At 56.8% G+C, this 24,642-nt stretch overlaps 1 protein-coding gene across 1 annotated transcript in view; it reads left to right on the top strand.

Annotated features, from left to right (window-relative positions):
- Positions 1 to 24,569, top strand: part of LOC137308883 (RUS family member 1-like) — a 26,295-nt gene extending 1,726 nt beyond the window's left edge. Inside the window, exons 2-3 of the mRNA XM_067977317.1 lie at positions 22,894 to 23,052; positions 23,977 to 24,569. Of these exons, the coding sequence (XP_067833418.1) occupies positions 22,938 to 23,052; positions 23,977 to 24,149 (288 nt within the window). The 5' untranslated portion in view covers positions 22,894 to 22,937 and the 3' untranslated portion in view covers positions 24,150 to 24,569. The remainder of the gene's footprint in view (positions 1 to 22,893; positions 23,053 to 23,976) is intronic.
- The last annotated feature ends 73 nt before the right edge of the window (positions 24,570 to 24,642 follow it).

Raw genomic sequence — 24,642 nt, 5'->3', positions numbered from 1 at the left:
ATCTAACACACTGTGAGATCCGGTCCCAGAGGGGGAAAGGACAGTGTATCTCACACACTGTGAGACCCGGTCCCAGAGGGGGAAAGGACAGTGTATCTAACGCACTGTGAGACCCGGTCCCAGAGGGGGAAAGGACAGTGTATCCAATGCACTGTGACACCCGGTCCCAGAGGGGGAAAGGACAGTGTCTCTAACGCACTGAGACCCGGTCCCAGAGGGGGAAAGGACAGTGTATCTAACGCACTGTGAGACTCGGTCCCAGAGGGGGAAAGGACAGTGTATCTAATGCATTGTGAGACCGGGTCCCAGAGGGGGAAAGGACAGTGTATCTAACGCACTGAGACCCGGTCCCAGAGGGGGAAAGGACAGTGTATCTAATGCACTGTGACATCCTGTCCCAGAGGGGGAAAGGACAGTGTATCTAACGCACTGTGAGACCCGGTCCCAGAGGGGGAAAGGACATTGTATCTAACGCACTGTGAGACCCGGTCCCAGAGGGGGAAAGGACAGTGTATCTAACACACTGTGAGACCCGGTCCCAGAGGGGGAAAGGACAGTGTATCTAACACACTGTGAGACCCGGTCCCAGAGGGGGAAAGGACAGTGTATCTAACACACTGTGAGACCCGGTCCCAGAGGGGGAAAGGACAGTGTATCTAACACACTGTGAGATCCGGTCCCAGAGGGGGAAAGGACAGTGTATCTAACGCACTGTGAGATCCGGTCCCAGAGGGGGAAAGGACAGTGTATCTCACACACTGTGAGACCCGGTCCCAGAGGGGGAAAGGACAGTGTATCTAATACACTGAGAGACCCGGTCCCAGAGGGGGAAAGGACAGTGTATCTAACACACTGTGAGACCCGGTCCCAGAGGGGGAAAGGACATTGTATCTAACGCACTGTGAGACCCGGTCCCAGAGGGGGAAAGGACAGTGTATCGAACACACTGTGAGACCTGGTCCCAGAGGGGGGAAAGCACAGTGTATCTAACGCACTGTGAGACCCGGTCCCAGAGGGGGAACGGACAGTGTATCTAACACACTGTGAGACCCGGTCCCAGAGGGGGAAAGGACAGTGTATATAATGCACTGTGAGACCCGGTCCCAGAGGGGGAAAGGACAGTGTATCTAACACACTGTGAGATCCGGTCCCAGAGGGGGAAAGGACAGTGTATCTCACACACTGTGAGACCCGGTCCCAGAGGGGGAAAGGACAGTGTATCTAACGCACTGTGAGACCCGGTCCCAGAGGGGGAAAGGACAGTGTATCCAATGCACTGTGACACCCGGTCCCAGAGGGGGAAAGGACAGTGTATCTAACGCACTGAGACCCGGTCCCAGAGGGGGAAAGGACAGTGTATCTAACGCACTGTGAGACTCGGTCCCAGAGGGGGAAAGGACAGTGTATCTAACGCACTGTGAGACCCGGTCCCAGAGGGGGAAAGGACAGTGTATCTAACGCACTGAGAGACCCGGTCCCAGAGGGGGAAAGGACAGTGCATCTAATACACTGTGAGACCCGGTCCCAGAGGGGGAAAGGACAGTGTATCTAACACACTGTGAGACCCGGTCCCAGAGGGGGAAAGGACAGTGTATCTAATACACTGAGAGACCCAGTCCCAGAGGGGGAAAGGACAGTGTATCTAACACACTGTGAGACCCTGTCCCAGAGGGAGAAAGGACAGTGTATCTAACGCACTGTGAGACCCGGTCCCAGAGGGGGAAAGGACAGTGTATCTAACGCATTGTGAGATCCGGTCCCAGAGGGGGAAAGGACAGTGCATCTAACGCACTGAGACCCGGTCCCAGAGGGGGAAAGGACAGTGCATCTAATGCACTGTGACACCCGGTCCCAGAGGGGGAAAGGACAGTGTATCTAACGCACTGTGAGACCCGGTCCCAGAGGGGGAAAGGACATTGTATCTAACGCACTGTGAGACCCGGTCCCAGAGGGGGAAAGGACAGTGTATCTAACACACTGTGAGACCCGGTCCCAGAGGGGGAAAGGACAGTGTATCTAACACACTGTGAGACCCAGTCCCAGAGGGGGAAAGGACAGTGTATCTAACACACTGTGAGACCCGGTCCCAGAGGGGGAAAGGACAGTGTATCTAACACACTGTGAGATCCGGTCCCAGAGGGGGAAAGGACAGTGTATCTAACGCACTGTGAGATCCGGTCCCAGAGGGGGAAAGGACAGTGTATCTCACACACTGTGAGACCCGGTCCCAGAGGGGGAAAGGACAGTGTATCTAATACACTGAGAGACCCGGTCCCAGAGGGGGAAAGGACAGTGTATCTAACACACTGTGAGATCCGGTCCCAGAGGGGGAAAGGACAGTGTATCTCACACACTGTGAGACCCGGTCCCAGAGGGGGAAAGGACAGTGTATCTAACGCACTGTGAGACCCGGTCCCAGAGGGGGAAAGGACAGTGTCTCCAATGCACTGTGACACCCGGTCCCAGAGGGGGAAAGGACAGTGTCTCTAACGCACTGAGACCCGGTCCCAGAGGGGGAAAGGACAGTGTATCTAACGCACTGTGAGACTCGGTCCCAGAGGGGGAAAGGACAGTGTATCTAATGCATTGTGAGACCGGGTCCCAGAGGGGGAAAGGACAGTGTATCTAACGCACTGAGACCCGGTCCCAGAGGGGGAAAGGACAGTGTATCTAATGCACTGTGACATCCTGTCCCAGAGGGGGAAAGGACAGTGTATCTAACGCACTGTGAGACCCGGTCCCAGAGGGGGAAAGGACATTGTATCTAACGCACTGTGAGACCCGGTCCCAGAGGGGGAAAGGACAGTGTATCTAACACACTGTGAGACCCGGTCCCAGAGGGGGAAAGGACAGTGTATCTAACACACTGTGAGACCCGGTCCCAGAGGGGGAAAGGACAGTGTATCTAACACACTGTGAGACCCGGTCCCAGAGGGGGAAAGGACAGTGTATCTAACACACTGTGAGATCCGGTCCCAGAGGGGGAAAGGACAGTGTATCTAACGCACTGTGAGATCCGGTCCCAGAGGGGGAAAGGACAGTGTATCTCACACACTGTGAGACCCGGTCCCAGAGGGGGAAAGGACAGTGTATCTAATACACTGAGAGACCCGGTCCCAGAGGGGGAAAGGACAGTGTATCTAACACACTGTGAGACCCGGTCCCAGAGGGGGAAAGGACATTGTATCTAACGCACTGTGAGACCCGGTCCCAGAGGGGGAAAGGACAGTGTATCGAACACACTGTGAGACCTGGTCCCAGAGGGGGAAAGCACAGTGTATCTAACGCACTGTGAGACCCGGTCCCAGAGGGGGAACGGACAGTGTATCTAACACACTGTGAGACCCGGTCCCAGAGGGGGAAAGGACAGTGTATATAATGCACTGTGAGACCCGGTCCCAGAGGGGGAAAGGACAGTGTATCTAACACACTGTGAGATCCGGTCCCAGAGGGGGAAAGGACAGTGTATCTCACACACTGTGAGACCCGGTACCAGAGGGGGAAAGGACAGTGTATCTAACGCACTGTGAGACCCGGTCCCAGAGGGGGAAAGGACAGTGTATCCAATGCACTGTGACACCCGGTCCCAGAGGGGGAAAGGACAGTGTATCTAACGCACTGAGACCCGGTCCCAGAGGGGGAAAGGACAGTGTATCTAACGCACTGTGAGACTCGGTCCCAGAGGGGGAAAGGACAGTGTATCTAACGCACTGTGAGACCCGGTCCCAGAGGGGGAAAGGACAGTGTATCTAACGCACTGAGAGACCCGGTCCCAGAGGGGGAAAGGACAGTGTATCTAATACACTGTGAGACCCGGTCCCAGAGGGGGAAAGGACAGTGCATCTAATACACTGTGAGACCCGGTCCCAGAGGGGGAAAGGACAGTGTATCTAACACACTGTGAGACCCGGTCCCAGAGGGGGAAAGGACAGTGTATCTAATACACTGAGAGACCCAGTCCCAGAGGGGGAAAGGACAGTGTATCTAACACACTGTGAGACCCTGTCCCAGAGGGAGAAAGGACAGTGTATCTAACGCACTGTGAGACCCGGTCCCAGAGGGGGAAAGGACAGTGTATCTAACGCACTGTGAGACCCGGTCCCAGAGGGGGAAAGGACAGTGTATCTAACACACTGTGAGACCCGGTCCCAGAGGGGAAAAGGACAGTGTATCTATCACACTGTGAGACCCGGTCCCAGAGGGGGAAAGGACAGTGTATCTAACGCACTGTGAGACCCGGTCCCAGAGGGGGAAAGGACAGTGTATCTAATACACTGTGAGACCCGGTCCCAGAGGGGGAAAGGACAGTGTATCTAATACACTGTGAGACCCGGTCCCAGAGGGGGAAAGGACAGTGTATCTAACGCACTGCGAGACCCGGTCCCAGAGGGGGAAAGGACAGTGTATCGAATACACTGTGAGACCCGGTCCCAGAGGGGGAAAGGACAGTGTATCGAATACACTGTGAGACCCGGTCCCAGAGGGGGAAAGGACAGTGCATCTAACACACTGTGAGACCCGGTCCCAGAGGGGGAAAGGACAGTGTATCTCACACACTGTGAGACCCGGTCCCAGAGGGGGAAAGGACAGTGTCTCTAACACACTGTGAGACCTGGTCCCAGAGGGGGAAAGGACAGTGTATCTAACACACTGTGAGACCCGGTCCCAGAGGGGGAAAGGACAGTGTATCTAACGCACTGTGAGACCCGGTCCCAGAGGGGGAAAGGACAGTGTATCTAACGCACTGTGAGACCCGGTCCCAGAGGGGGAAAGGACAGTGTATCTAACACACTGTGAGATCCGGTCCCAGAGGGGGAAAGGACAGTGTATCTCACACACTGTGAGACCCGGTCCCAGAGGGGGAAAGGACAGTGTATCTAACGCACTGTGAGACCCGGTCCCAGAGGGGGAAAGGACAGTGTATCCAATGCACTGTGACACCCGGTCCCAGAGGGGGAAAGGACAGTGTCTCTAACGCACTGAGACCCGGTCCCAGAGGGGGAAAGGACAGTGTATCTAACGCACTGTGAGACTCGGTCCCAGAGGGGGAAAGGACAGTGTATCTAACGCACTGTGAGACCCGGTCCCAGAGGGGGAAAGGACAGTGTATCTAACGCACTGTGAGACCCGGTCCCAGAGGGGGAAAGGACAGTGTATCTAACACACTGTGAGACCCGGTCCCAGAGGGGGAAAGGACAGTGTATCTAACACACTGTGAGACCCGGTCCCAGAGGGGGAAAGGACATTGTATCTAACGCACTGTGAGACCCGGTCCCAGAGGGGGAAAGGACAGTGTATCTAACACACTGTGAGACCTGGTCCCAGAGGGGGAAAGCACAGTGTATCTAACGCACTGTGAGACCCGGTCCCAGCGGGGGAACGGACAGTGTATCTAACACACTGTGAGTCCCGGTCCCAGAGGGGGAAAGGACAGTGTATATAATGCACTGTGAGACCCGGTCCCAGAGGGGGAAAGGACAGTGTATCTAACACACTGTGAGATCCGGTCCCAGAGGGGGAAAGGACAGTGTATCTCACACACTGTGAGACCCGGTCCCAGAGGGGGAAAGGACAGTGTATCTAACGCACTGTGAGACCCGGTCCCAGAGGGGGAAAGGACAGTGTATCCAATGCACTGTGACACCCGGTCCCAGAGGGGGAAAGGACAGTGTATCTATCGCACTGAGACCCGGTCCCAGAGGGGGAAAGGACAGTGTATCTAACGCACTGTGAGACCCGGTCCCAGAGGGGGAAAGGACAGTGTATCTAATACACTGAGAGACCCGGTCCCAGAGGGGGAAAGGACAGTGTATCTAACACACTGTGAGACCCTGTCCCAGAGGGAGAAAGGACAGTGTATCTAACGCACTGTGAGACCCGGTCCCAGAGGGGGAAAGGACAGTGTATCTAACGCACTGTGAGACCCGGTCCCAGAGGGGGAAAGGACAGTGTATCTAACACACTGTGAGACCCGGTCCCAGAGGGGGAAAGGACAGTGTATCTAACGCACTGAGACCCGGTCCCAGAGGGGGAAAGGACAGTGTATCTAATGCACTGTGACACCCGGTCCCAGAGGGGGTAAGGACAGTGTATCTAACGCACTGTGAGACTCGGTCCCAGAGGGGGAAAGGACAGTGTATCTAACGCATTGTGAGACCCGGTCCCAGAGGGGGAAAGGACAGTGTATCTAACGCACTGAGACCCGGTCCCAGAGGGGGAAAGGACAGTGTATCCAATGCACTGTGACACCCGGTCCCAGAGGGGGAAAGGACAGTGTATCTAACGCACTGTGAGACCCGGTCCCAGAGGGGGAAAGGACAGTGTATCTAACACACTGTGAGACCCGGTCCCAGAGGGGGAAAGGACATTGTATCTAACGCACTGTGAGACCCGGTCCCAGAGGGGGAAAGGACAGTGTATCTAACACACTGTGAGATCCGGTCCCAGAGGGGGAAAGGACAGTGTATCTAACGCACTGTGAGACCCGGTCCCAGAGGGGGAAAGGACAGTGTATCGAACACACTGTGAGACCTGGTCCCAGAGGGGGAAAGCACAGTGTATCTAACGCACTGTGAGACCCGGTCCCAGAGGGGGAACGGACAGTGTATCTAACACACTGTGAGACCCGGTCCCAGAGGGGGAAAGGACAGTGTATATAATGCACTGTGAGACCCGGTCCCAGAGGGGGAAAGGACAGTGTATCTAACACACTGTGAGATCCGGTCCCAGAGGGGGAAAGGACAGTGTATCTCACACACTGTGAGACCCGGTCCCAGAGGGGGAAAGGACAGTGTATCTAACGCACTGTAAGACCCGGTCCCAGAGGGGGAAAGGACAGTGTATCCAATGCACTGTGACACCCGGTCCCAGAGGGGGAAAGGACAGTGTATCTAACGCACTGAGACCCGGTCCCAGAGGGGGAAAGGACAGTGTATCGAACGCACTGTGAGACCCGGTCCCAGAGGGGGAAAGGACAGTGTATCTAACGCACTGAGAGACCCGGTCCCAGAGGGGGAAAGGACAGTGTATCTAACGCACTGTGAGACCCGGTCCCAGAGAGGGAAAGGACAGTGTATCTAACGCACTGTGAGACCCGGTCCCAGAGGGGGAAAGGACAGTGTATCTCACACACTGTGAGACCCGGTCCCAGAGGGGGAAAGGACAGTGTATCTAATACACTGTGAGACCCGGTCCCAGAGGGGGAAAGGACAGTGTATCTAATACACTGTGAGACCCGGTCCCAGAGGGGGAAAGGACAGTGTATCTAACACACTGAGAGACCCAGTCCCAGAGGGGGAAAGGACAGTATATCTAACACACTGTGAGACCCGGTCCCAGAGGGGAAAAGGACAGTGTATCTATCACACTGTGAGACCCGGTCCCAGAGGGGGAAAGGACAGTGTATCTAACGCACTGTGAGACCCGGTCCCAGAGGGGGAAAGGACAGTGTATCTAATACACTGTGAGACCCGGTCCCAGAGGGGGAAAGGACAGTGTATCTAACACACTGTGAGACCCGGTCCCAGAGGGGGAAAGGACAGTGTATCTAACACACTGTGAGACCCGGTCCCAGAGGGGGAAAGGACAGTGTATCTCACACACTGTGAGACCCGGTCCCAGAGGGGGAAAGGACAGTGTCTCTCACACACTGTGAGACCCGGTCCCAGAGGGGGAAAGGACAGTGTATCTCACACACTGTGAGACCCGGTCCCAGAGGGGGAAAGGACAGTGTATCTAACACACTGTGAGATCCGGTCCCAGAGGGGGAAAGGACAGTGTATCTCACACACTGTGAGACCCGGTCCCAGAGGGGGAAAGGACAGTGTATCTAACGCACTGTGAGACCCGGTCCCAGAGGGGGAAAGGACAGTGTATCCAATGCACTGTGACACCCGGTCCCAGAGGGGGAAAGGACAGTGTCTCTAACGCACTGAGACCCGGTCCCATAGGGGGAAAGGACAGTGTATCTAACGCACTGTGAGACTCGGTCCCAGAGGGGGAAAGGACAGTGTATCTAACGCACTGTGAGACCCGGTCCCAGAGGGGGAAAGGACAGTGTATCTAACGCACTGTGAGACCCGGTCCCAGAGGGGGAAAGGACAGTGTATCTAACACACTGTGAGACCCGGTCCCAGAGGGGGAAAGGACAGTGTGTCTAACACACTGTGAGACCCGGTCCCAGAGGGGGAAAGGACATTGTATCTAACGCACTGTGAGACCCGGTCCCAGAGGGGGAAAGGACAGTGTATCTAACACACTGTGAGACCTGGTCCCAGAGGGGGAAAGCACAGTGTATCTAACGCACTGTGAGACCCGGTCCCAGCGGGGGAACGGACAGTGTATCTAACACACTGTGAGTCCCGGTCCCAGAGGGGGAAAGGACAGTGTATATAATGCACTGTGAGACCCGGTCCCAGAGGGGGAAAGGACAGTGTATCTAACACACTGTGAGACCCGGTCCCAGAGGGGGAAAGGACAGTGTATCTAACGCACTGTGAGACCCGGTCCCAGAGGGGGAAAGGACAGTGTATCCAATGCACTGTGACACCCGGTCCCAGAGGGAGAAAGGACAGTGTATCTAACGCACTGTGAGACCCGGTCCCAGAGGGGGAAAGGACAGTGTATCTAACGCACTGTGAGACCCGGTCCCAGAGGGGGAAAGGACAGTGTATCTAACACACTGTGAGACCCGGTCCCAGAGGGGAAAAGGACAGTGTATCTATCACACTGTGAGACCCGGTCCCAGAGGGGGAAAGGACAGTGTATCTAACGCACTGTGAGACCCGGTCCCAGAGGGGGAAAGGACAGTGTATCTAATACACTGTGAGACCCGGTCCCAGAGGGGGAAAGGACAGTGTATCTAATACACTGTGAGACCCGGTCCCATAGGGGGAAAGGACAGTGTATCTAACACACTGTGAGACCCGGTCCCAGAGGGGGAAAGGACAGTGTATCTAATACACTGTGAGACCTGGTCCCAGAGGGGGAAAGGACAGTGTATCTAATACACTGTGAGACCCGGTCCCAGAGGGGGAAAGGACAGTGTATCTAACGCACTGTGAGACCCGGTCCCAGAGGGGGAAAGGACAGTGTATCCAATGCACTGTGACACCCGGTCCCAGAGGGGGAAAGGACAGTGTCTCTAACGCACTGAGACCCGGTCCCAGAGGGGGAAAGGACAGTGTATCTAACGCACTGTGAGACTCGGTCCCAGAGGGGGAAAGGACAGTTTATCTAACGCACTGAGAGACCCGGTCCCAGAGGGGGAAAGGACAGTGTATCTAACGCACTGTGAGACCCGGTCCCAGAGGGGGAAAGGACAGTGTATCTAACACACTGTGAGACCCGGTCCCAGAGGGGGAAAGGACAGTGTATCTAACACACTGTGAGACCCGGTCCCAGAGGGGGAAAGGACATTGTATCTAACGCACTGTGAGACCCGGTCCCAGAGGGGGAAAGGACAGTGTATCTAACACACTGTGAGACCTGGTCCCAGAGGGGGAAAGCACAGTGTATCTAACGCACTGTGAGACCCGGTCCCAGAGGGGGAACGGACAGTGTATCTAACACACTGTGAGTCCCGGTCCCAGAGGGGGAAAGGACAGTGTATATAATGCACTGTGAGACCCGGTCCCAGAGGGGGAAAGGACAGTGTATCTAACACACTGTGAGATCCGGTCCCAGAGGGGGAAAGGACAGTGTATCTCACACACTGTGAGACCCGGTCCCAGAGGGGGAAAGGACAGTGTATCTAACGCACTGTGAGACCCGGTCCCAGAGGGGGAAAGGACAGTGTATCCAATGCACTGTGACACCCGGTCCCAGAGGGGGAAAGGACAGTGTATCTAACGCACTGAGACCCGGTCCCAGAGGGGGAAAGGACAGTGTATCTAACGCACTGTGAGACTCGGTCCCAGAGGGGGAAAGGACAGTGTATCTAACGCACTGTGAGACCCGGTCCCAGAGGGGGAAAGGACAGTGTATCTAACGCACTGTGAGACCCGGTCCCAGAGGGGGAAAGGACAGTGTATCTAACGCACTGAGAGACCCGGTCCCAGAGGGGGAAAGGACAGTGTATCTAATACACTGTGAGACCCGGTCCCAGAGGGGGAAAGGACAGTGTATCTAATACACTGTGAGACCCGGTCCCAGAGGGGGAAAGGACAGTGTATCTAACGCACTGAGACCCGGTCCCAGAGGGGGAAAGGACAGTGTATCTAACGCACTGTGAGACCCGGTCCCAGAGGGGGAAAGGACAGTGTATCTAACACACTGTGAGACCCGGTCCCAGAGGGGAAAAGGACAGTGTATCTATCACACTTGAGACCCGGTCCCAGAGGGGGAAAGGACAGTGTATCTAACGCACTGTGAGACCCGGTCCCAGAGGGGGAAAGGACAGTGTATCTAATACAATGTGAGACCCGGTCCCAGAGGGGGAAAGGACAGTGTATCTAATACACTGTGAGACCCGGTCCCAGAGGGGGAAAGGACAGTGTTTCTAACACACTGTGAGACCCGGTCCCAGAGGGGGAAAGGACAGTGTATCTAATACACTGTGAGACCCGGTCCCAGAGGGGGAAAGGACAGTGTATCTAACACACTGTGAGACCCGGTCCCAGAGGGGGAAAGGACAGTGTATCTAACACACTGTGAGACCCGGTCCCAGAGGGGGAAAGGACAGTGTATCTCACACACTGTGAGACCCGGTCCCAGAGGGGGAAAGGACAGTGTATCTCACACACTGTGAGACCCGGTCCCAGAGGGGGAAAGGACAGTGTATCTAACGCACTGTGAGACCCGGTCCCAGAGGGGGAAAGGACAGTGTATCCAATGCACTGTGACACCCGGTCCCAGAGGGGGAAAGGACAGTGTCTCTAACGCACTGAGACCCGGTCCCAGAGGGGGAAAGGACAGTGTATCTAACGCACTGTGAGACTCGGTCCCAGAGGGGGAAAGGACAGTGTATCTAACGCACTGTGAGACCCGGTCCCAGAGGGGGAAAGGACAGTGTATCTAACGCACTGTGAGACCCGGTCCCAGAGGGGGAAAGGACAGTGTATCTAACACACTGTGAGACCCGGTCCCAGAGGGGGAAAGGACAGTGTATCTAACACACTGTGAGACCCGGTCCCAGAGGGGGAAAGGACATTGTATCTAACGCACTGTGAGACCCGGTCCCAGAGGGGGAAAGGACAGTGTATCTATCACACTGTGAGACCCGGTCCTAGAGGGGGAAAGGACAGTGTATCTAACGCACTGTGAGACCCGGTCCCAGAGGGGGAAAGGACAGTGTATCTAATACACTGTGAGACCCGGTCCCAGAGGGGGAAAGGACAGTGTATCTAATACACTGTGAGACCCGGTCCCAGAGGGGGAAAGGACAGTGTATCTAACACACTGTGAGACCCGGTCCCAGAGGGGGAAAGGACAGTGTATCTAACGCACTGTGAGACCCGGTCCCAGAGGGGGAACGGACAGTGTATCTAACACACTGTGAGTCCCGGTCCCAGAGCGGGAAAGGACAGTGTATATAATGCACTGTGAGACCCGGTCCCAGAGGGGGAAAGGACAGTGTATCTAACACACTGTGAGATCCGGTCCCAGAGGGGGAAAGGACAGTGTATCTCACACACTGTGAGACCCGGTCCCAGAGGGGGAAAGGACAGTGTATCTAACGCACTGTGAGACCCGGTCCCAGAGGGGGAAAGGACAGTGTATCCAATGCACTGTGACACCCGCTCCCAGAGGGGGAAAGGACAGTGTATCTAACGCACTGAGACCCGGTCCCAGAGGGGGAAAGGACAGTGTATCTAACGCACTGTGAGACTCGGTCCCAGAGGGGGAAAGGACAGTGTATCTAACGCACTGTGAGACCCGGTCCCAGAGGGGGAAAGGACAGTGTATCTAACGCACTGTGAGACCCGGTCCCAGAGGGGGAAAGGACAGTGTATCTAACGCACTGAGAGACCCGGTCCCAGAGGGGGAAAGGACAGTGTATCTAATACACTGTGAGACCCGGTCCCAGAGGGGGAAAGGACAGTGTATCTAATACACTGTGAGACCCGGTCCCAGAGGGGGAAAGGACAGTGTATCTAACACACTGTGAGACCCTGTCCCAGAGGGAGAAAGGACAGTGTATCTAACGCACTGTGAGACCCGGTCCCAGAGGGGGAAAGGACAGTGTATCTAACGCACTGTGAGACCCGGTCCCAGAGGGGGAAAGGACAGTGTATCTAATACACTGAGAGACCCGGTCCCAGAGGGGGAAAGGACAGTGTATCTAACGCACTGTGAGACCCGGTCCCAGAGGGGGAAAGGACAGTGTATCTAACGCACTGTGAGACCCGGTCCCAGAGGGGGAAAGGACAGTGTATCTAACACACTGTGAGACCCGGTCCCAGAGGGGAAAAGGACAGTGTATCTATCACACTGTGAGACCCGGTCCCAGAGGGGGAAAGGACAGTGTATCTAACGCACTGTGAGACCCGGTCCCAGAGGGGGAAAGGACAGTGTATCTAACGCACTGTGAGACCCGGTCCCAGAGGGGGAAAGGACAGTGTATCTAACACACTGTGAGACCCGGTCCCAGAGGGAGAAAGGACAGTGTATCTAACGTAATGTGACACCCGGTCCCAGAGGGGGAAAGGACAGTGTATCTCATACATTGTGAGACCCGGTCCCAGAGGGGGAAAGGACAGTGTATCTCACACACTGTGACACCCGGTCCCAGAGGGAGAAAGGACAGTGTATCTAACACACTGTGAGACCCGGTCCCAGAGGGGGAAAGGACAGTGTATCTAATACACTGTGAGACCCGGTCCCAGAGGGGGAAAGGACAGTGTATCTAATACACTGTGAGACCCGGTCCCAGAGGGGGAAAGGACAGTGTATCTAACACACTGTGAGACCCGGTCCCAGAGGGGGAAAGGACAGTGTATCTAATACACTGTGAGACCCGGTCCCAGAGGGGGAAAGGACAGTGTATCTAATACACTGTGAGACCCGGTCCCAGAGGGGGAAAGGACAGTGTATCTAACACACTGTGAGACCCGGTCCCAGAGGGGGAAAGGACAGTGTATCTCACACACTGTGACCCGGTCCCAGAGGGGGAAAGGACAGTGTATCTAACACACTGTGAGACCCGGTCCCAGAGGGGGAAAGGACAGTGTATCTAACACACTGTGAGACCCGGTCCCAGAGGGGGAAAGGACAGTGTATCTAACGCACTGTGAGACCCGGTCCCAGAGGGGGAAAGGACAGTGTATCTAACGCACTGTGAGACCCGGTCCCAGAGGGGGAAAGGACAGTGTATCTAACACACTGTGAGACCCGGTCCCAGAGGGGGAAAGGACAGTGTATCTAACACACTGTGAGACCCGGTCCCAGAGGGGGAAAGGACAGTGTATCTAACGCACTGTGAGACCCGGTCCCAGAGGGGGAAAGGACAGTGTATCTAACACACTGTGAGACCCGGTCCCAGAGGGGGAAAGGACAGTGTATCTCACGCACTGTGACACCCGGTCCCAGAGGGGGAAAGGACAGTGTATCTAATACACTGTGAGACCCGGTCCCAGAGGGGGAAAGGACAGTGTATCTAACGCACTGTGAGACCCGGTCCCAGAGGGGGAAAGGACAGTGTATCTAACGCACTGTGAGACCCGGTCCCAGAGGGGGAAAGGACAGTGTATCTAACGCACTGTGAGACCCGGTCCCAGAGGGGGAAAGGACAGTGCATCTAATGCAGCGTGAGACCCGGTCCCAGAGGGGGAAAGGACAGTGTATCTAACACACTGTGAGACCCGGTCCCAGAGGGGGAAAGGACAGTGTATCTAACACACTGTGAGACCCGGTCCCAGAGGGGGAAAGGACAGTGTATCTAACACACTGTGAGACCCGGTCCCAGAGGGGGAAAGGACAGTGTATCTAACGCACTGTGAGACCCGGTCCCAGAGGGGGAAAGGACAGTGTATCTAACACACTGTGAGACCCGGTCCCAGAGGGGGAAAGGACAGTGTATCTAACGCACTGTGACACCCGGTCCCAGAGGGGGAAAGGACAGTGTATCTCACACACTGTGAGACCCGGTCCCAGAGGGGGAAAGGACAGTGTATCTAACACACTGTGAGACCCGGTCCCAGAGGGGGAAAGGACAGTGTATCTAATACACTGTGAGACCCGGTCCCAGAGGGGGAAAGGACAGTGTATCTAACGCACTGTGAGACCCGGTCCCAGAGGGGGAAAGGACAGTGTATCTAACGCACTGTGAGACCCGGTCCCAGAGGGGGAAAGGACAGTGTATCTAACGCACTGTGAGACCCGGTCCCAGAGGGGGAAAGGACAGTGTATCTAACGCACTGTGAGACCCGGTCCCAGAGGGGGAACGGACAGTGTATCTAACACACTGTGAGTCCCGGTCCCAGAGGGGGAAAGGACAGTGTATATAATGCACTGTGACACCCGCTCCCAGAGGGGGAAAGGACAGTGTATCTAACGCACTGAGACCCGGTCCCAGAGGGGGAAAGGACAGTGTATCTAACGCACTGTGAGACTCGGTCCCAGAGGGGGAAAGGACAGTGTATCTAACGCACTGTGAGACCCGGTCCCAGAGGGGGAAAGGACAGTGTATCTAACGCACTGTGAGACCCGGTCCCAGAGGGGGAAAGGACAGTGTATCTAACGCACTGAGAGACCCGGTCCCAGAGGGGGAAAGGACAGTGTATCTAATACACTGTGAGACCCGGTCCCAGAGGGGGAAAGGACAGTGTATCTAATACACTGTGAGACCCGGTCCCAGAGGGGGAAAGGACAGTGTATCTAACACACTGTGAGACCCTGTCCCAGAGGGAGAAAGGACAGTGTATCTAACGCACTGTGAGACCCGGTCCCAGAGGGGGAAAGGACAGTGTATCTCACGCACTGTGAGACCCGGTCCCAGAGGGGGAAAGGACAGTGTATCTAATACACTGAGAGACCCGGTCCCAGAGGGGGAAAGGACAGTGTATCTAATACACTGTGAGACCCGGTCCCAGAGGGGGAAAGGACAGTGTATCTAACACACTGTGAGACCCGGTCCCAGAGGGGGAAAGGACAGTGTATCTCACACACTGTGACCCGGTCCCAGAGGGGGAAAGGACAGTGTATCTAACACACTGTGAGACCCGGTCCCAGAGGGGGAAAGGACAGTGTATCTAACACACTGTGAGACCCGGTCCCAGAGGGGGAAAGGACAGTGTATCTAACGCACTGTGAGACCCGGTCCCAGAGGGGGAAAGGACAGTGTATCTAACGCACTGTGAGACCCGGTCCCAGAGGGGGAAAGGACAGTGTATCTAACACACTGTGAGACCCGGTCCCAGAGGGGGAAAGGACAGTGTATCTAACGCACTGTGAGACCCGGTCCCAGAGGGGGAAAGGACAGTGTATCTAACGCACCGTGAGACCCGGTCCCAGAGGGGGAAAGGACAGTGTATCTAACACACTGTGAGACCCGGTCCCAGAGGGGGAAAGGACAGTGTATCTAACACACTGTGAGACCCGGTCCCAGAGGGGGAAAGGACAGTGTATCTAACACACTGTGAGACCCGGTCCCAGAGGGGGAAAGGACAGTGTATCTAACGCACTGTGAGACCCGGTCCCAGAGGGGGAAAGGACAGTGTATCTAACACACTGTGAGACCCGGTCCCAGAGGGGGAAAGGACAGTGTATCTAACGCACTGTGACACCCGGTCCCAGAGGGGGAAAGGACAGTGTATCTAATACACTGTGAGACCCGGTCCCAGAGGGGGAAAGGACAGTGTATCTAACGCACTGTGAGACCCGGTCCCAGAGGGGGAAAGGACAGTGTATCTAACGCACTGTGAGACCCGGTCCCAGAGGGGGAAAGGACAGTGTATCTAACGCACTGTGAGACCCGGTCCCAGAGGGGGAAAGGACAGTGTATCTAATGCACCGTGAGACCCGGTCCCAGAGGGGGAAAGGACAGTGTATCTAACACACTGTGAGACCCGGTCCCAGAGGGGGAAAGGACAGTGTATCTAACACACTGTGAGACCCGGTCCCAGAGGGGGAAAGGACAGTGTATCTAACACACTGTGAGACCCGGTCCCAGAGGGGGAAAGGACAGTGTATCTAACGCACTGTGAGACCCGGTCCCAGAGGGGGAAAGGACAGTGTATCTAACACACTGTGAGACCCGGTCCCAGAGGGGGAAAGGACAGTGTATCTAACGCACTGTGACACCCGGTCCCAGAGGGGGAAAGGACAGTGTATCTCACACACTGTGAGACCCGGTCCCAGAGGGGGAAAGGACAGTGTATCTAACACACTGTGAGACCCGGTCCCAGAGGGGGAAAGGACAGTGTATCTAATACACTGTGAGACCCGGTCCCAGAGGGGGAAAGGACAGTGTATCTAACGCACTGTGAGACCCGGTCCCAGAGGGGGAAAGGACAGTGTATCTAACGCACTGTGAGACCCGGTCCCAGAGGGGGAAAGGACAGTGTATCTAACGCACTGTGAGACCCGGTCCCAGAGGGGGAAAGGACAGTGTATCTAACGCACTGTGAGACCCGGTCCCAGAGGGGGAACGGACAGTGTATCTAACACACTGTGAGTCCCGGTCCCAGAGGGGGAAAGGACAGTGTATATAATGCACTGTGAGACCCGGTCCCAGAGGGGGAAAGGACAGTGTATCTAACACACTGTGAGATCCGGTCCCAGAGGGGGAAAGGACAGTGTATATCACACACTGTGAGACCCGGTCCCAGAGGGGGAAAGGACAGTGTATCTAACGCACTGTGAGACCCGGTCCCAGAGGGGGAAAGGACAGTGTATCCAATGCACTGTGACACCCGCTCCCAGAGGGGGAAAGGACAGTGTATCTAACGCACTGAGACCCGGTCCCAGAGGGGGAAAGGACAGTGTATCTAACGCACTGTGAGACTCGGTCCCAGAGGGGGAAAGGACAGTGTATCTAACGCACTGTGAGACCCGGTCCCAGAGGGGGAAAGGACAGTGTATCTAACGCACTGTGAGACCCGGTCCCAGAGGGGGAAAGGACAGTGTATCTAACACACTGTGAGACCCTGTCCCAGAGGGAGAAAGGACAGTGTATCTAACGCACTGTGAGACCCGGTCCCAGAGGGGGAAAGGACAGTGTATCTCACGCACTGTGAGACCCGGTCCCAGAGGGGGAAAGGACAGTGTATCTAATACACTGAGAGACCCGGTCCCAGAGGGGGAAAGGACAGTGTATCTAACGCACTGAGAGACCCGGTCCCAGAGGGGGAAAGGACAGTGTATCTAACGCACTGTGAGACCCGGTCCCAGAGGGGGAAAGGACAGTGTATCTAACACACTGTGAGACCCGGTCCCAGAGGGGAAAAGGACAGTGTATCTATCACACTGTGAGACCCGGTCCCAGAGGGGGAAAGGACAGTGTATCTAACGCACTGTGAGACCCGGTCCCAGAGGGGGAAAGGACAGTGTATCTAACGCACTGTGAGACCCGGTCCCAGAGGGGGAAAGGACAGTGTATCTAACACACTGTGAGACCCGGTCCCAGAGGGAGAAAGGACAGTGTATCTAACGTAATGTGACACCCGGTCCCAGAGGGGGAAAGGACAGTGTATCTAATACACTGTGAGACCCGGTCCCAGAGGGGGAAAGGACAGTGTATCTCACACACTGTGACACCCGGTCCCAGAGGGAGAAAGGACAGTGTATCTAACACACTGTGAGACCCGGTCCCAGAGGGGGAAAGGACAGTGTATCTAATACACTGTGAGACCCGGTCCCAGAGGGGGAAAGGACAGTGTATCTAATACACTGTGAGACCCGGTCCCAGAGGGGGAAAGGACAGTGTATCTAACACACTGTGAGACCCGGTCCCAGAGGGGGAAAGGACAGTGTATCTAATACACTGTGAGACCCGGTCCCAGAGGGGGAAAGGACAGTGTATCTAATACACTGTGAGACCCGGTCCCAGAGGGGGAAAGGACAGTGTTTCTAACACACTGTGAGACCCGGTCCCAGAGGGGGAAAGGACAGTGTATCTCACACACTGTGACCCGGTCCCAGAGGGGGAAAGGACAGTGTATCTAACACACTGTGAGACCCGGTCCCAGAGGGGGAAAGGACAGTGTATCTAACACACTGTGAGACCCGGTCCCAGAGGGGGAAAGGACAGTGTATCTAACGCACCGTGAGACCCGGTCCCAGAGGGGGAAAGGACAGTGTATCTAACACACTGTGAGACCCGGTCCCAGAGGGGGAAAGGACAGTGTATCTAACACACTGTGAGACCCGGTCCCAGAGGGGGAAAGGACAGTGTATCTAACACACTGTGAGACCCGGTCCCAGAGGGGGAAAGGACAGTGTATCTAACGCACTGTGAGACCCGGTCCCAGAGGGGGAAAGGACAGTGTATCTAACACACTGTGAGACCCGGTCCCAGAGGGGGAAAGGACAGTGTATCTAACGCACTGTGACACCCGGTCCCAGAGGGGGAAAGGACAGTGTATCTAATACACTGTGAGACCCGGTCCCAGAGGGGGAAAGGACAGTGTATCTAACGCACTGTGAGACCCGGTCCCAGAGGGGGAAAGGACAGTGTATCTAACGCACTGTGAGACCCGGTCCCAGAGGGGGAAAGGACAGTGTATCTAATGCACCGTGAGACCCGGTCCCAGAGGGGGAAAGGACAGTGTATCTAACACACTGTGAGACCCGGTCCCAGAGGGGGAAAGGACAGTGTATCTAACACACTGTGAGACCCGGTCCCAGAGGGGGAAAGGACAGTGTATCTAACACACTGTGAGACCCGGTCCCAGAGGGGGAAAGGACAGTGTATCTAACGCACTGTGAGACCCGGTCCCAGAGGGGGAAAGGACAGTGTATCTAACACACTGTGAGACCCGGTCCCAGAGGGGGAAAGGACAGTGTATCTCACGCACTGTGACACCCGGTCCCAGAGGGGGAAAGGACAGTGTATCTCACACACTGTGAGACCCGGTCCCAGAGGGGGAAAGGACAGTGTATCTAACACACTGTGAGACCCGGTCCCAGAGGGGGAAAGGACAGTGTATCTAATACACTGTGAGACCCGGTCCCAGAGGGGGAAAGGACAGTGTATCTAACGCACTGTGAGACCCGGTCCCAGAGGGGGAAAGGACAGTGTATCTAACGCACTGTGAGACCCGGTCCCAGAGGGGGAAAGGACAGTGTATCTAATGCACCGTGAGACCCGGTCCCAGAGGGGGAAAGGACAGTGTATCTAACACACTGTGAGACCCGGTCCCAGAGGGGGAAAGGACAGTGTATCTAACACACTGTGAGACCCGGTCCCAGAGGGGGAAAGGACAGTGTATCTAACACACTGTGAGACCCGGTCCCAGAGGGGGAAAGGACAGTGTATCTAACGCACTGTGAGACCCGGTCCCAGAGGGGGAAAGGACAGTGTATCTAACACACTGTGAGACCCGGTCCCAGAGGGGGAAAGGACAGTGTATCTCACGCACTGTGACACCCGGTCCCAGAGGGGGAAAGGACAGTGTATCTCACACACTGTGAGACCCGGTCCCAGAGGGGGAAAGGACAGTGTATCTAACACACTGTGAGACCCGGTCCCAGAGGGGGAAAGGACAGTGTATCTAATACACTGTGAGACCCGGTCCCAGAGGGGGAAAGGACAGTGTATCTAACGCACTGTGAGACCCGGTCCCAGAGGGGGAAAGGACAGTGTATCTAACACACTGTGAGACCCGGTCCCAGAGGGGGAAAGGACAGTGTATCTAACGCACTGTGAGACCCGGTCCCAGAGGGGGAAAGGACAGTGTATCTCACGCACTGTGAGACCCGGTCCCAGAGGGGGAAAGGACAGTGTATCTAACGCACTGTGAGACCCGGTCCCAGAGGGGGAAAGGACAGTGTATCTAACACACTGTGAGACCCGGTCCCAGAGGGGGAAAGGACAGTGTATCTAACACACTGTGAGACCCGGTCCCAGAGGGAGAAAGGACAGTGTATCTAATACACTGTGAGACCCGGTCCCAGAGGGGGAAAGGACAGTGTATCTAACGCACTGTGAGACCCGGTCCCAGAGGGGGAAAGGACAGTGTATCTAACGCACTGTGAGACCCGGTCCCAGAGGGAGAAAGGACAGTGTATCTAACACACTGTGAGACCCGGTCCCAGAGGGAGAAAGGACAGTGTATCTAATACACTGTGAGACCCGGTCCCAGAGGGGGAAAGGACAGTGTATCTAACACACTGTGAGACCCGGTCCCAGAGGGGGAAAGGACAGTGTATCTAACGCACTGTGAGACCCGGTCCCAGAGGGGGAAAGGACAGTGTATCTAACACACTGTGAGACCTGGTCCCAGAGGGGGAAAGGACAGTGTATCTAACACACTGTGAGACCCGGTCCCAGAGGGGGAAAGGACAGTGTATCTAACACACTGTGAGACCCGGTCCCAGAGGGGGAAAGGACAGTGTATCTAACACACTGAGAGACCCGGTCCCAGAGGGGGAAAGGACAGTGTATCTAACACACTGTGAGACCCGGTCCCAGAGGGGGAAAGGACAGTGTATCTCACACACTGTGAGACCCGGTCCCAGAGGGGGAAAGGACAGTGTATCTCACACACTGAGAGACCCGGTCCCAGAGGGGGAAAGGACAGTGTATCTAATACACTGTGAGACCCGGTCCCAGAGGGGGAAAGGACAGTGTATCTAACACACTGTGAGACCCGGTCCCAGAGGGGGAAAGGACAGTGTATCTAACGCACTGTGAGACCCGGTCCCAGAGGGGGAAAGGACAGTGTATCTAACGCACTGTGAGACCCGGTCCCAGAGGGGGAAAGGACAGTGTATCGAACACACTGTGAGACCCGGTCCCAGAGGGGGAAAGGACAGTGTATCTCACGCACTGTGAGACCCGGTCCCAGAGGGGGAAAGGACAGTGTATCTAACGCACTGACACCCGGTCCCAGAGGGGGAAAGGACAGTGTATCTAACGCACTGAGAGACCCGGTCCCAGAGGGGGAAAGGACAGTGTATCTAACACACTGTGAGACCCGGTCCCAGAGGTGGAAAGGACAGTGTATCTAACACACTGTGAGACCCGGTCCCAGAGGGGGAAAGGACAGTGTATCTAACACACTGTGAGACCCGGTCCCAGAGGGGGAAAGGACAGTGTATCTAACACACTGTGAGACCCGGTCCCAGAGGGGGAAAGGACAGTGTATCTAATGCACTGTGAGACCCGGTCCCAGAGGGGGAAAGGACAGTGTATCTAACACACTGTGAGACCCGGTCCCAGAGGGGGAAAGGACAGTGTATCTAACACACTGTGAGACCCGGTCCCAGAGGGGGAAAGGACAGTGTATCTAACACACTGTGAGACCCGGTCCCAGAGGGGGAAAGGACAGTGTATCTAACACACTGTGAGACCCGGTCCCAGAGGGGGAAAGGACAGTGTATCTAACGCACTGAGAGACCCGGTCCCAGAGGGGGAAAGGACAGTGTATCTAACGCACTGTGAGACCCGGTCCCAGAGGGGGAAAGGACAGTGTATCTAACACACTGTGAGACCCGGTCCCAGAGGGGGAAAGGACAGTGTATCTAATACACTGTGAGACCCGGTCCCAGAGGGGGAAAGGACAGTGTATCTAACGCACTGTGAGACCCGGTCCCAGAGGGAGAAAGGACAGTGTATCTCACATACTGTGAGACCCGGTCCCAGAGGGGGAAAGGACAGTGTATCTAACGCACTGTGAGACCCGGTCCCAGAGGGGGAAAGGACAGTGTATCTAACACACTGTGAGACCCGGTCCCAGAGGGGGAAAGGACAGTGTATCTAACACACTGTGAGACCCGGTCCCAGAGGGGGAAAGGACAGTGTATCTAACGCACTGTGAGACCCGGTCCCAGAGGGGGAAAGGACAGTGTATCTAACACACTGTGAGACCCGGTCCCAGAGGGGGAAAGGACAGTGTATCTAACACACTGTGAGACCCGGTCCCAGAGGGGGAAAGGACAGTGTATCTAACACACTGTGAGACCCGGTCCCAGAGGGGGAAAGGACAGTGTATCTAACGCACTGTGAGACCTGGTCCCAGAGGGGGAAAGGACAGTGTATCTAACGCACTGAGAGACCCGGTCCCAGAGGGGGAAAGGACAGTGTATCTAACGCACTGTGAGACCCGGTCCCAGAGGGGGAAAGGACAGTGTATCTAACACACTGTGAGACCCGGTCCCAGAGGGGGAAAGGACAGTGTATCTAACACACTGTGAGACCCGGTCCCAGAGGGGGAAAGGACAGTGTATCTCACACACTGTGAGACCCGGTCCCAGAGGGGGAAAGGACAGTGTATCTAACGCACTGAGAGACCCGGTCCCAGAGGGGGAAAGGACAGTGTATCTAATACACTGTGAGACCCGGTCCCAGAGGGGGAAAGGACAGTGTATCTAACGCACTGTGAGACCCGGTCCCAGAGGGGGAAAGGACAGTGTATCTAACACACTGTGAGACCCGGTCCCAGAGGGGGAAAGGACAGTGTATCTAACGCACTGTGAGACCCGGTCCCAGAGGGGGAAAGGACAGTGTATCTAACACACTGTGAGACCCGGTCCCAGAGGGGGAAAGGACAGTGTATCTAACGCACTGTGAGACCCGGTCCCAGAGGGGGAAAGGACAGTGTATCTAACACACTGTGAGACCCGGTCCCAGAGGGGGAAAGGACAGTGTATCTCACGCACTGTGAGACCCGGTCCCAGAGGGGGAAAGGACAGTGTATCTAACACACTGTGAGACCCGGTGGTGATGTGATGTGAGGGGCAGTGACTCTCTTGGCGTGTGATCTCCCCTGGTAACGGTCTGTGCTGTGTTTGAAGGTGTGGTGTGTGTCGTGCTGAGACAGGGAGCCGGGAGTCTTGATATGATCGAGGCCTGTTTCCATGCTGAGCTCCTCCATCTCCTCCTCCACCAGGACGTCAGTGCACTCAGTTTGGAGAGCGACACGTTCAGGGAGCTCCAGGGGAAAGTGTTGTCTGGTGAGATATACCCTCTCCCCTCCCTGTGACGTCCCCCACCTCTCCCCCTCCCCTCCACCTCCCCGCACCCTTCGACCTCCCTCTCTCCTCAACCTCCCTCTCTCCTCGACCTCCTCCCCCTCGCTCCTCGACCTCCTCCCCCTCGCTCCTCGACCTCCGCCCCCTCGCTCCTCGACCTCCTCCCCCTCGCTCCTCGACCTCCTCCCCCTCGCTCCTCGACCTCCTCCCCCTCGCTCCTCGACCTCCTCCCCCTCGCTCCTCGACCTCCTCCCCCTCGCTCCTCGACCTCCTCCCCCTCGCTCCTCGACCTCCTCCCCCTCGCTCCTCGACCTCCTCCCCCTCGCTCCTCGACCTCCGCCCCCTCGCTCCTCGACCTCCGCCCCCTCGCTCCTCGACCTCCTCCCCCTCGCTCCTCGACCTCCGCCCCCTCGCTCCTCGACCTCCGCCCCCTCGCTCCTCGACCTCCTCCCCCTCGCTCCTCGACCTCCGCCCCCTCGCTCCTCGACCTCCGCCCCCTCGCTCCTCGACCTCCGCCCCCTCGCTCCTCGACCTCCGCCCCCTCGCTCCTCGACCTCCGCCCCCTCGCTCCTCGACCTCCGCCCCCTCGCTCCTCGACCTCCGCCCCCTCGCTCCTCGAGCTCCGCCCCCTCGCTCCTCGAGCTCCGCCCCCTCGCTCCTCGAGCTCCGCCCCCTCGCTCCTCGAGCTCCGCCCCCTCGCTCCTCGAGCTCCGCCCCCTCGCTCCTCGAGCTCCGCCCCCTCGCTCCTCGAGCTCCGCCCCCTCGCTCCTCGAGCTCCGCCCCCCCCGACCTCCCCCGCACCCCCCGACCTCCCCCGCGACGCCCGTCCCCTCCCAAAGACGTCCCCCTCGACCGTCCCCTGTCAGTATGCTGTGTCTGAGATCCGGCTCCTTTCCCTTTCTCCAGCCCGAGACGAGCGACTGTGGGCGGCGGTGGCGGAGACGCACCTCCTGGTCGAGCGGCTGTTCCCGCGGCTGGTGGCCGAAGCCCGGGTGGCCGGGTGGGTGACTGAGCGGAACCTGCTGGGCGCCGACGAGTGGAGGGCCCAGTGGACCCTGAAGGGCAAGAAGAGGCAGTGAGAGGGGGAGGGGTGGGTGGGGAGCTGAGGGAGACCACTCCGCGGGCGCGGCCCCTTTAAGACAGGGCCTGACCCGGGCTCATCACCGCCCTCTGGGGGCAGCGGGGAGGAACTGCGCCACTCCACCACCCTGCTGCAGTGCCGCCTTCCACCACCGGGCGGCAGTGTCGCACTCTTAAAGGGACCAGCACAGGACAGGCCGTTTAAATAACAGCCAGGGTCACAGCAGGTCGGGCTCGGGTTTGGAGGGAGGGAGAAAAACAGGGAGGGGGGGGATGGAGGGAGGGAGATGGAGGGAGCGAGGGAGATGGAGGGAGCGAGGGAGATGGAGGGAGCAAGGGAGCGAGGGAGGGAGGGAGAGAGCGAGTTAGGGGGGAGGGAGAGGGAGAGAGCGAGGGAGGAAGGGCGAGAGGAAGAGAGTGAGGGAGGGAGAGCGAGAAAAAGGGAGATAGGGAGGGGGAGGGAGGGAGAGAGGGATAGAGAGAGAAACAGGG

The sequence above is a fragment of the Heptranchias perlo genome, unplaced genomic scaffold, assembly GCF_035084215.1.
Source record: "Heptranchias perlo isolate sHepPer1 unplaced genomic scaffold, sHepPer1.hap1 HAP1_SCAFFOLD_1421, whole genome shotgun sequence".
NCBI classification, from domain to species: Eukaryota; Metazoa; Chordata; class Chondrichthyes; order Hexanchiformes; family Hexanchidae; genus Heptranchias; species Heptranchias perlo.
Note: the sequence above shows the minus strand (reverse complement) of the source record. Positions and strands in the feature narration are given on the sequence as shown.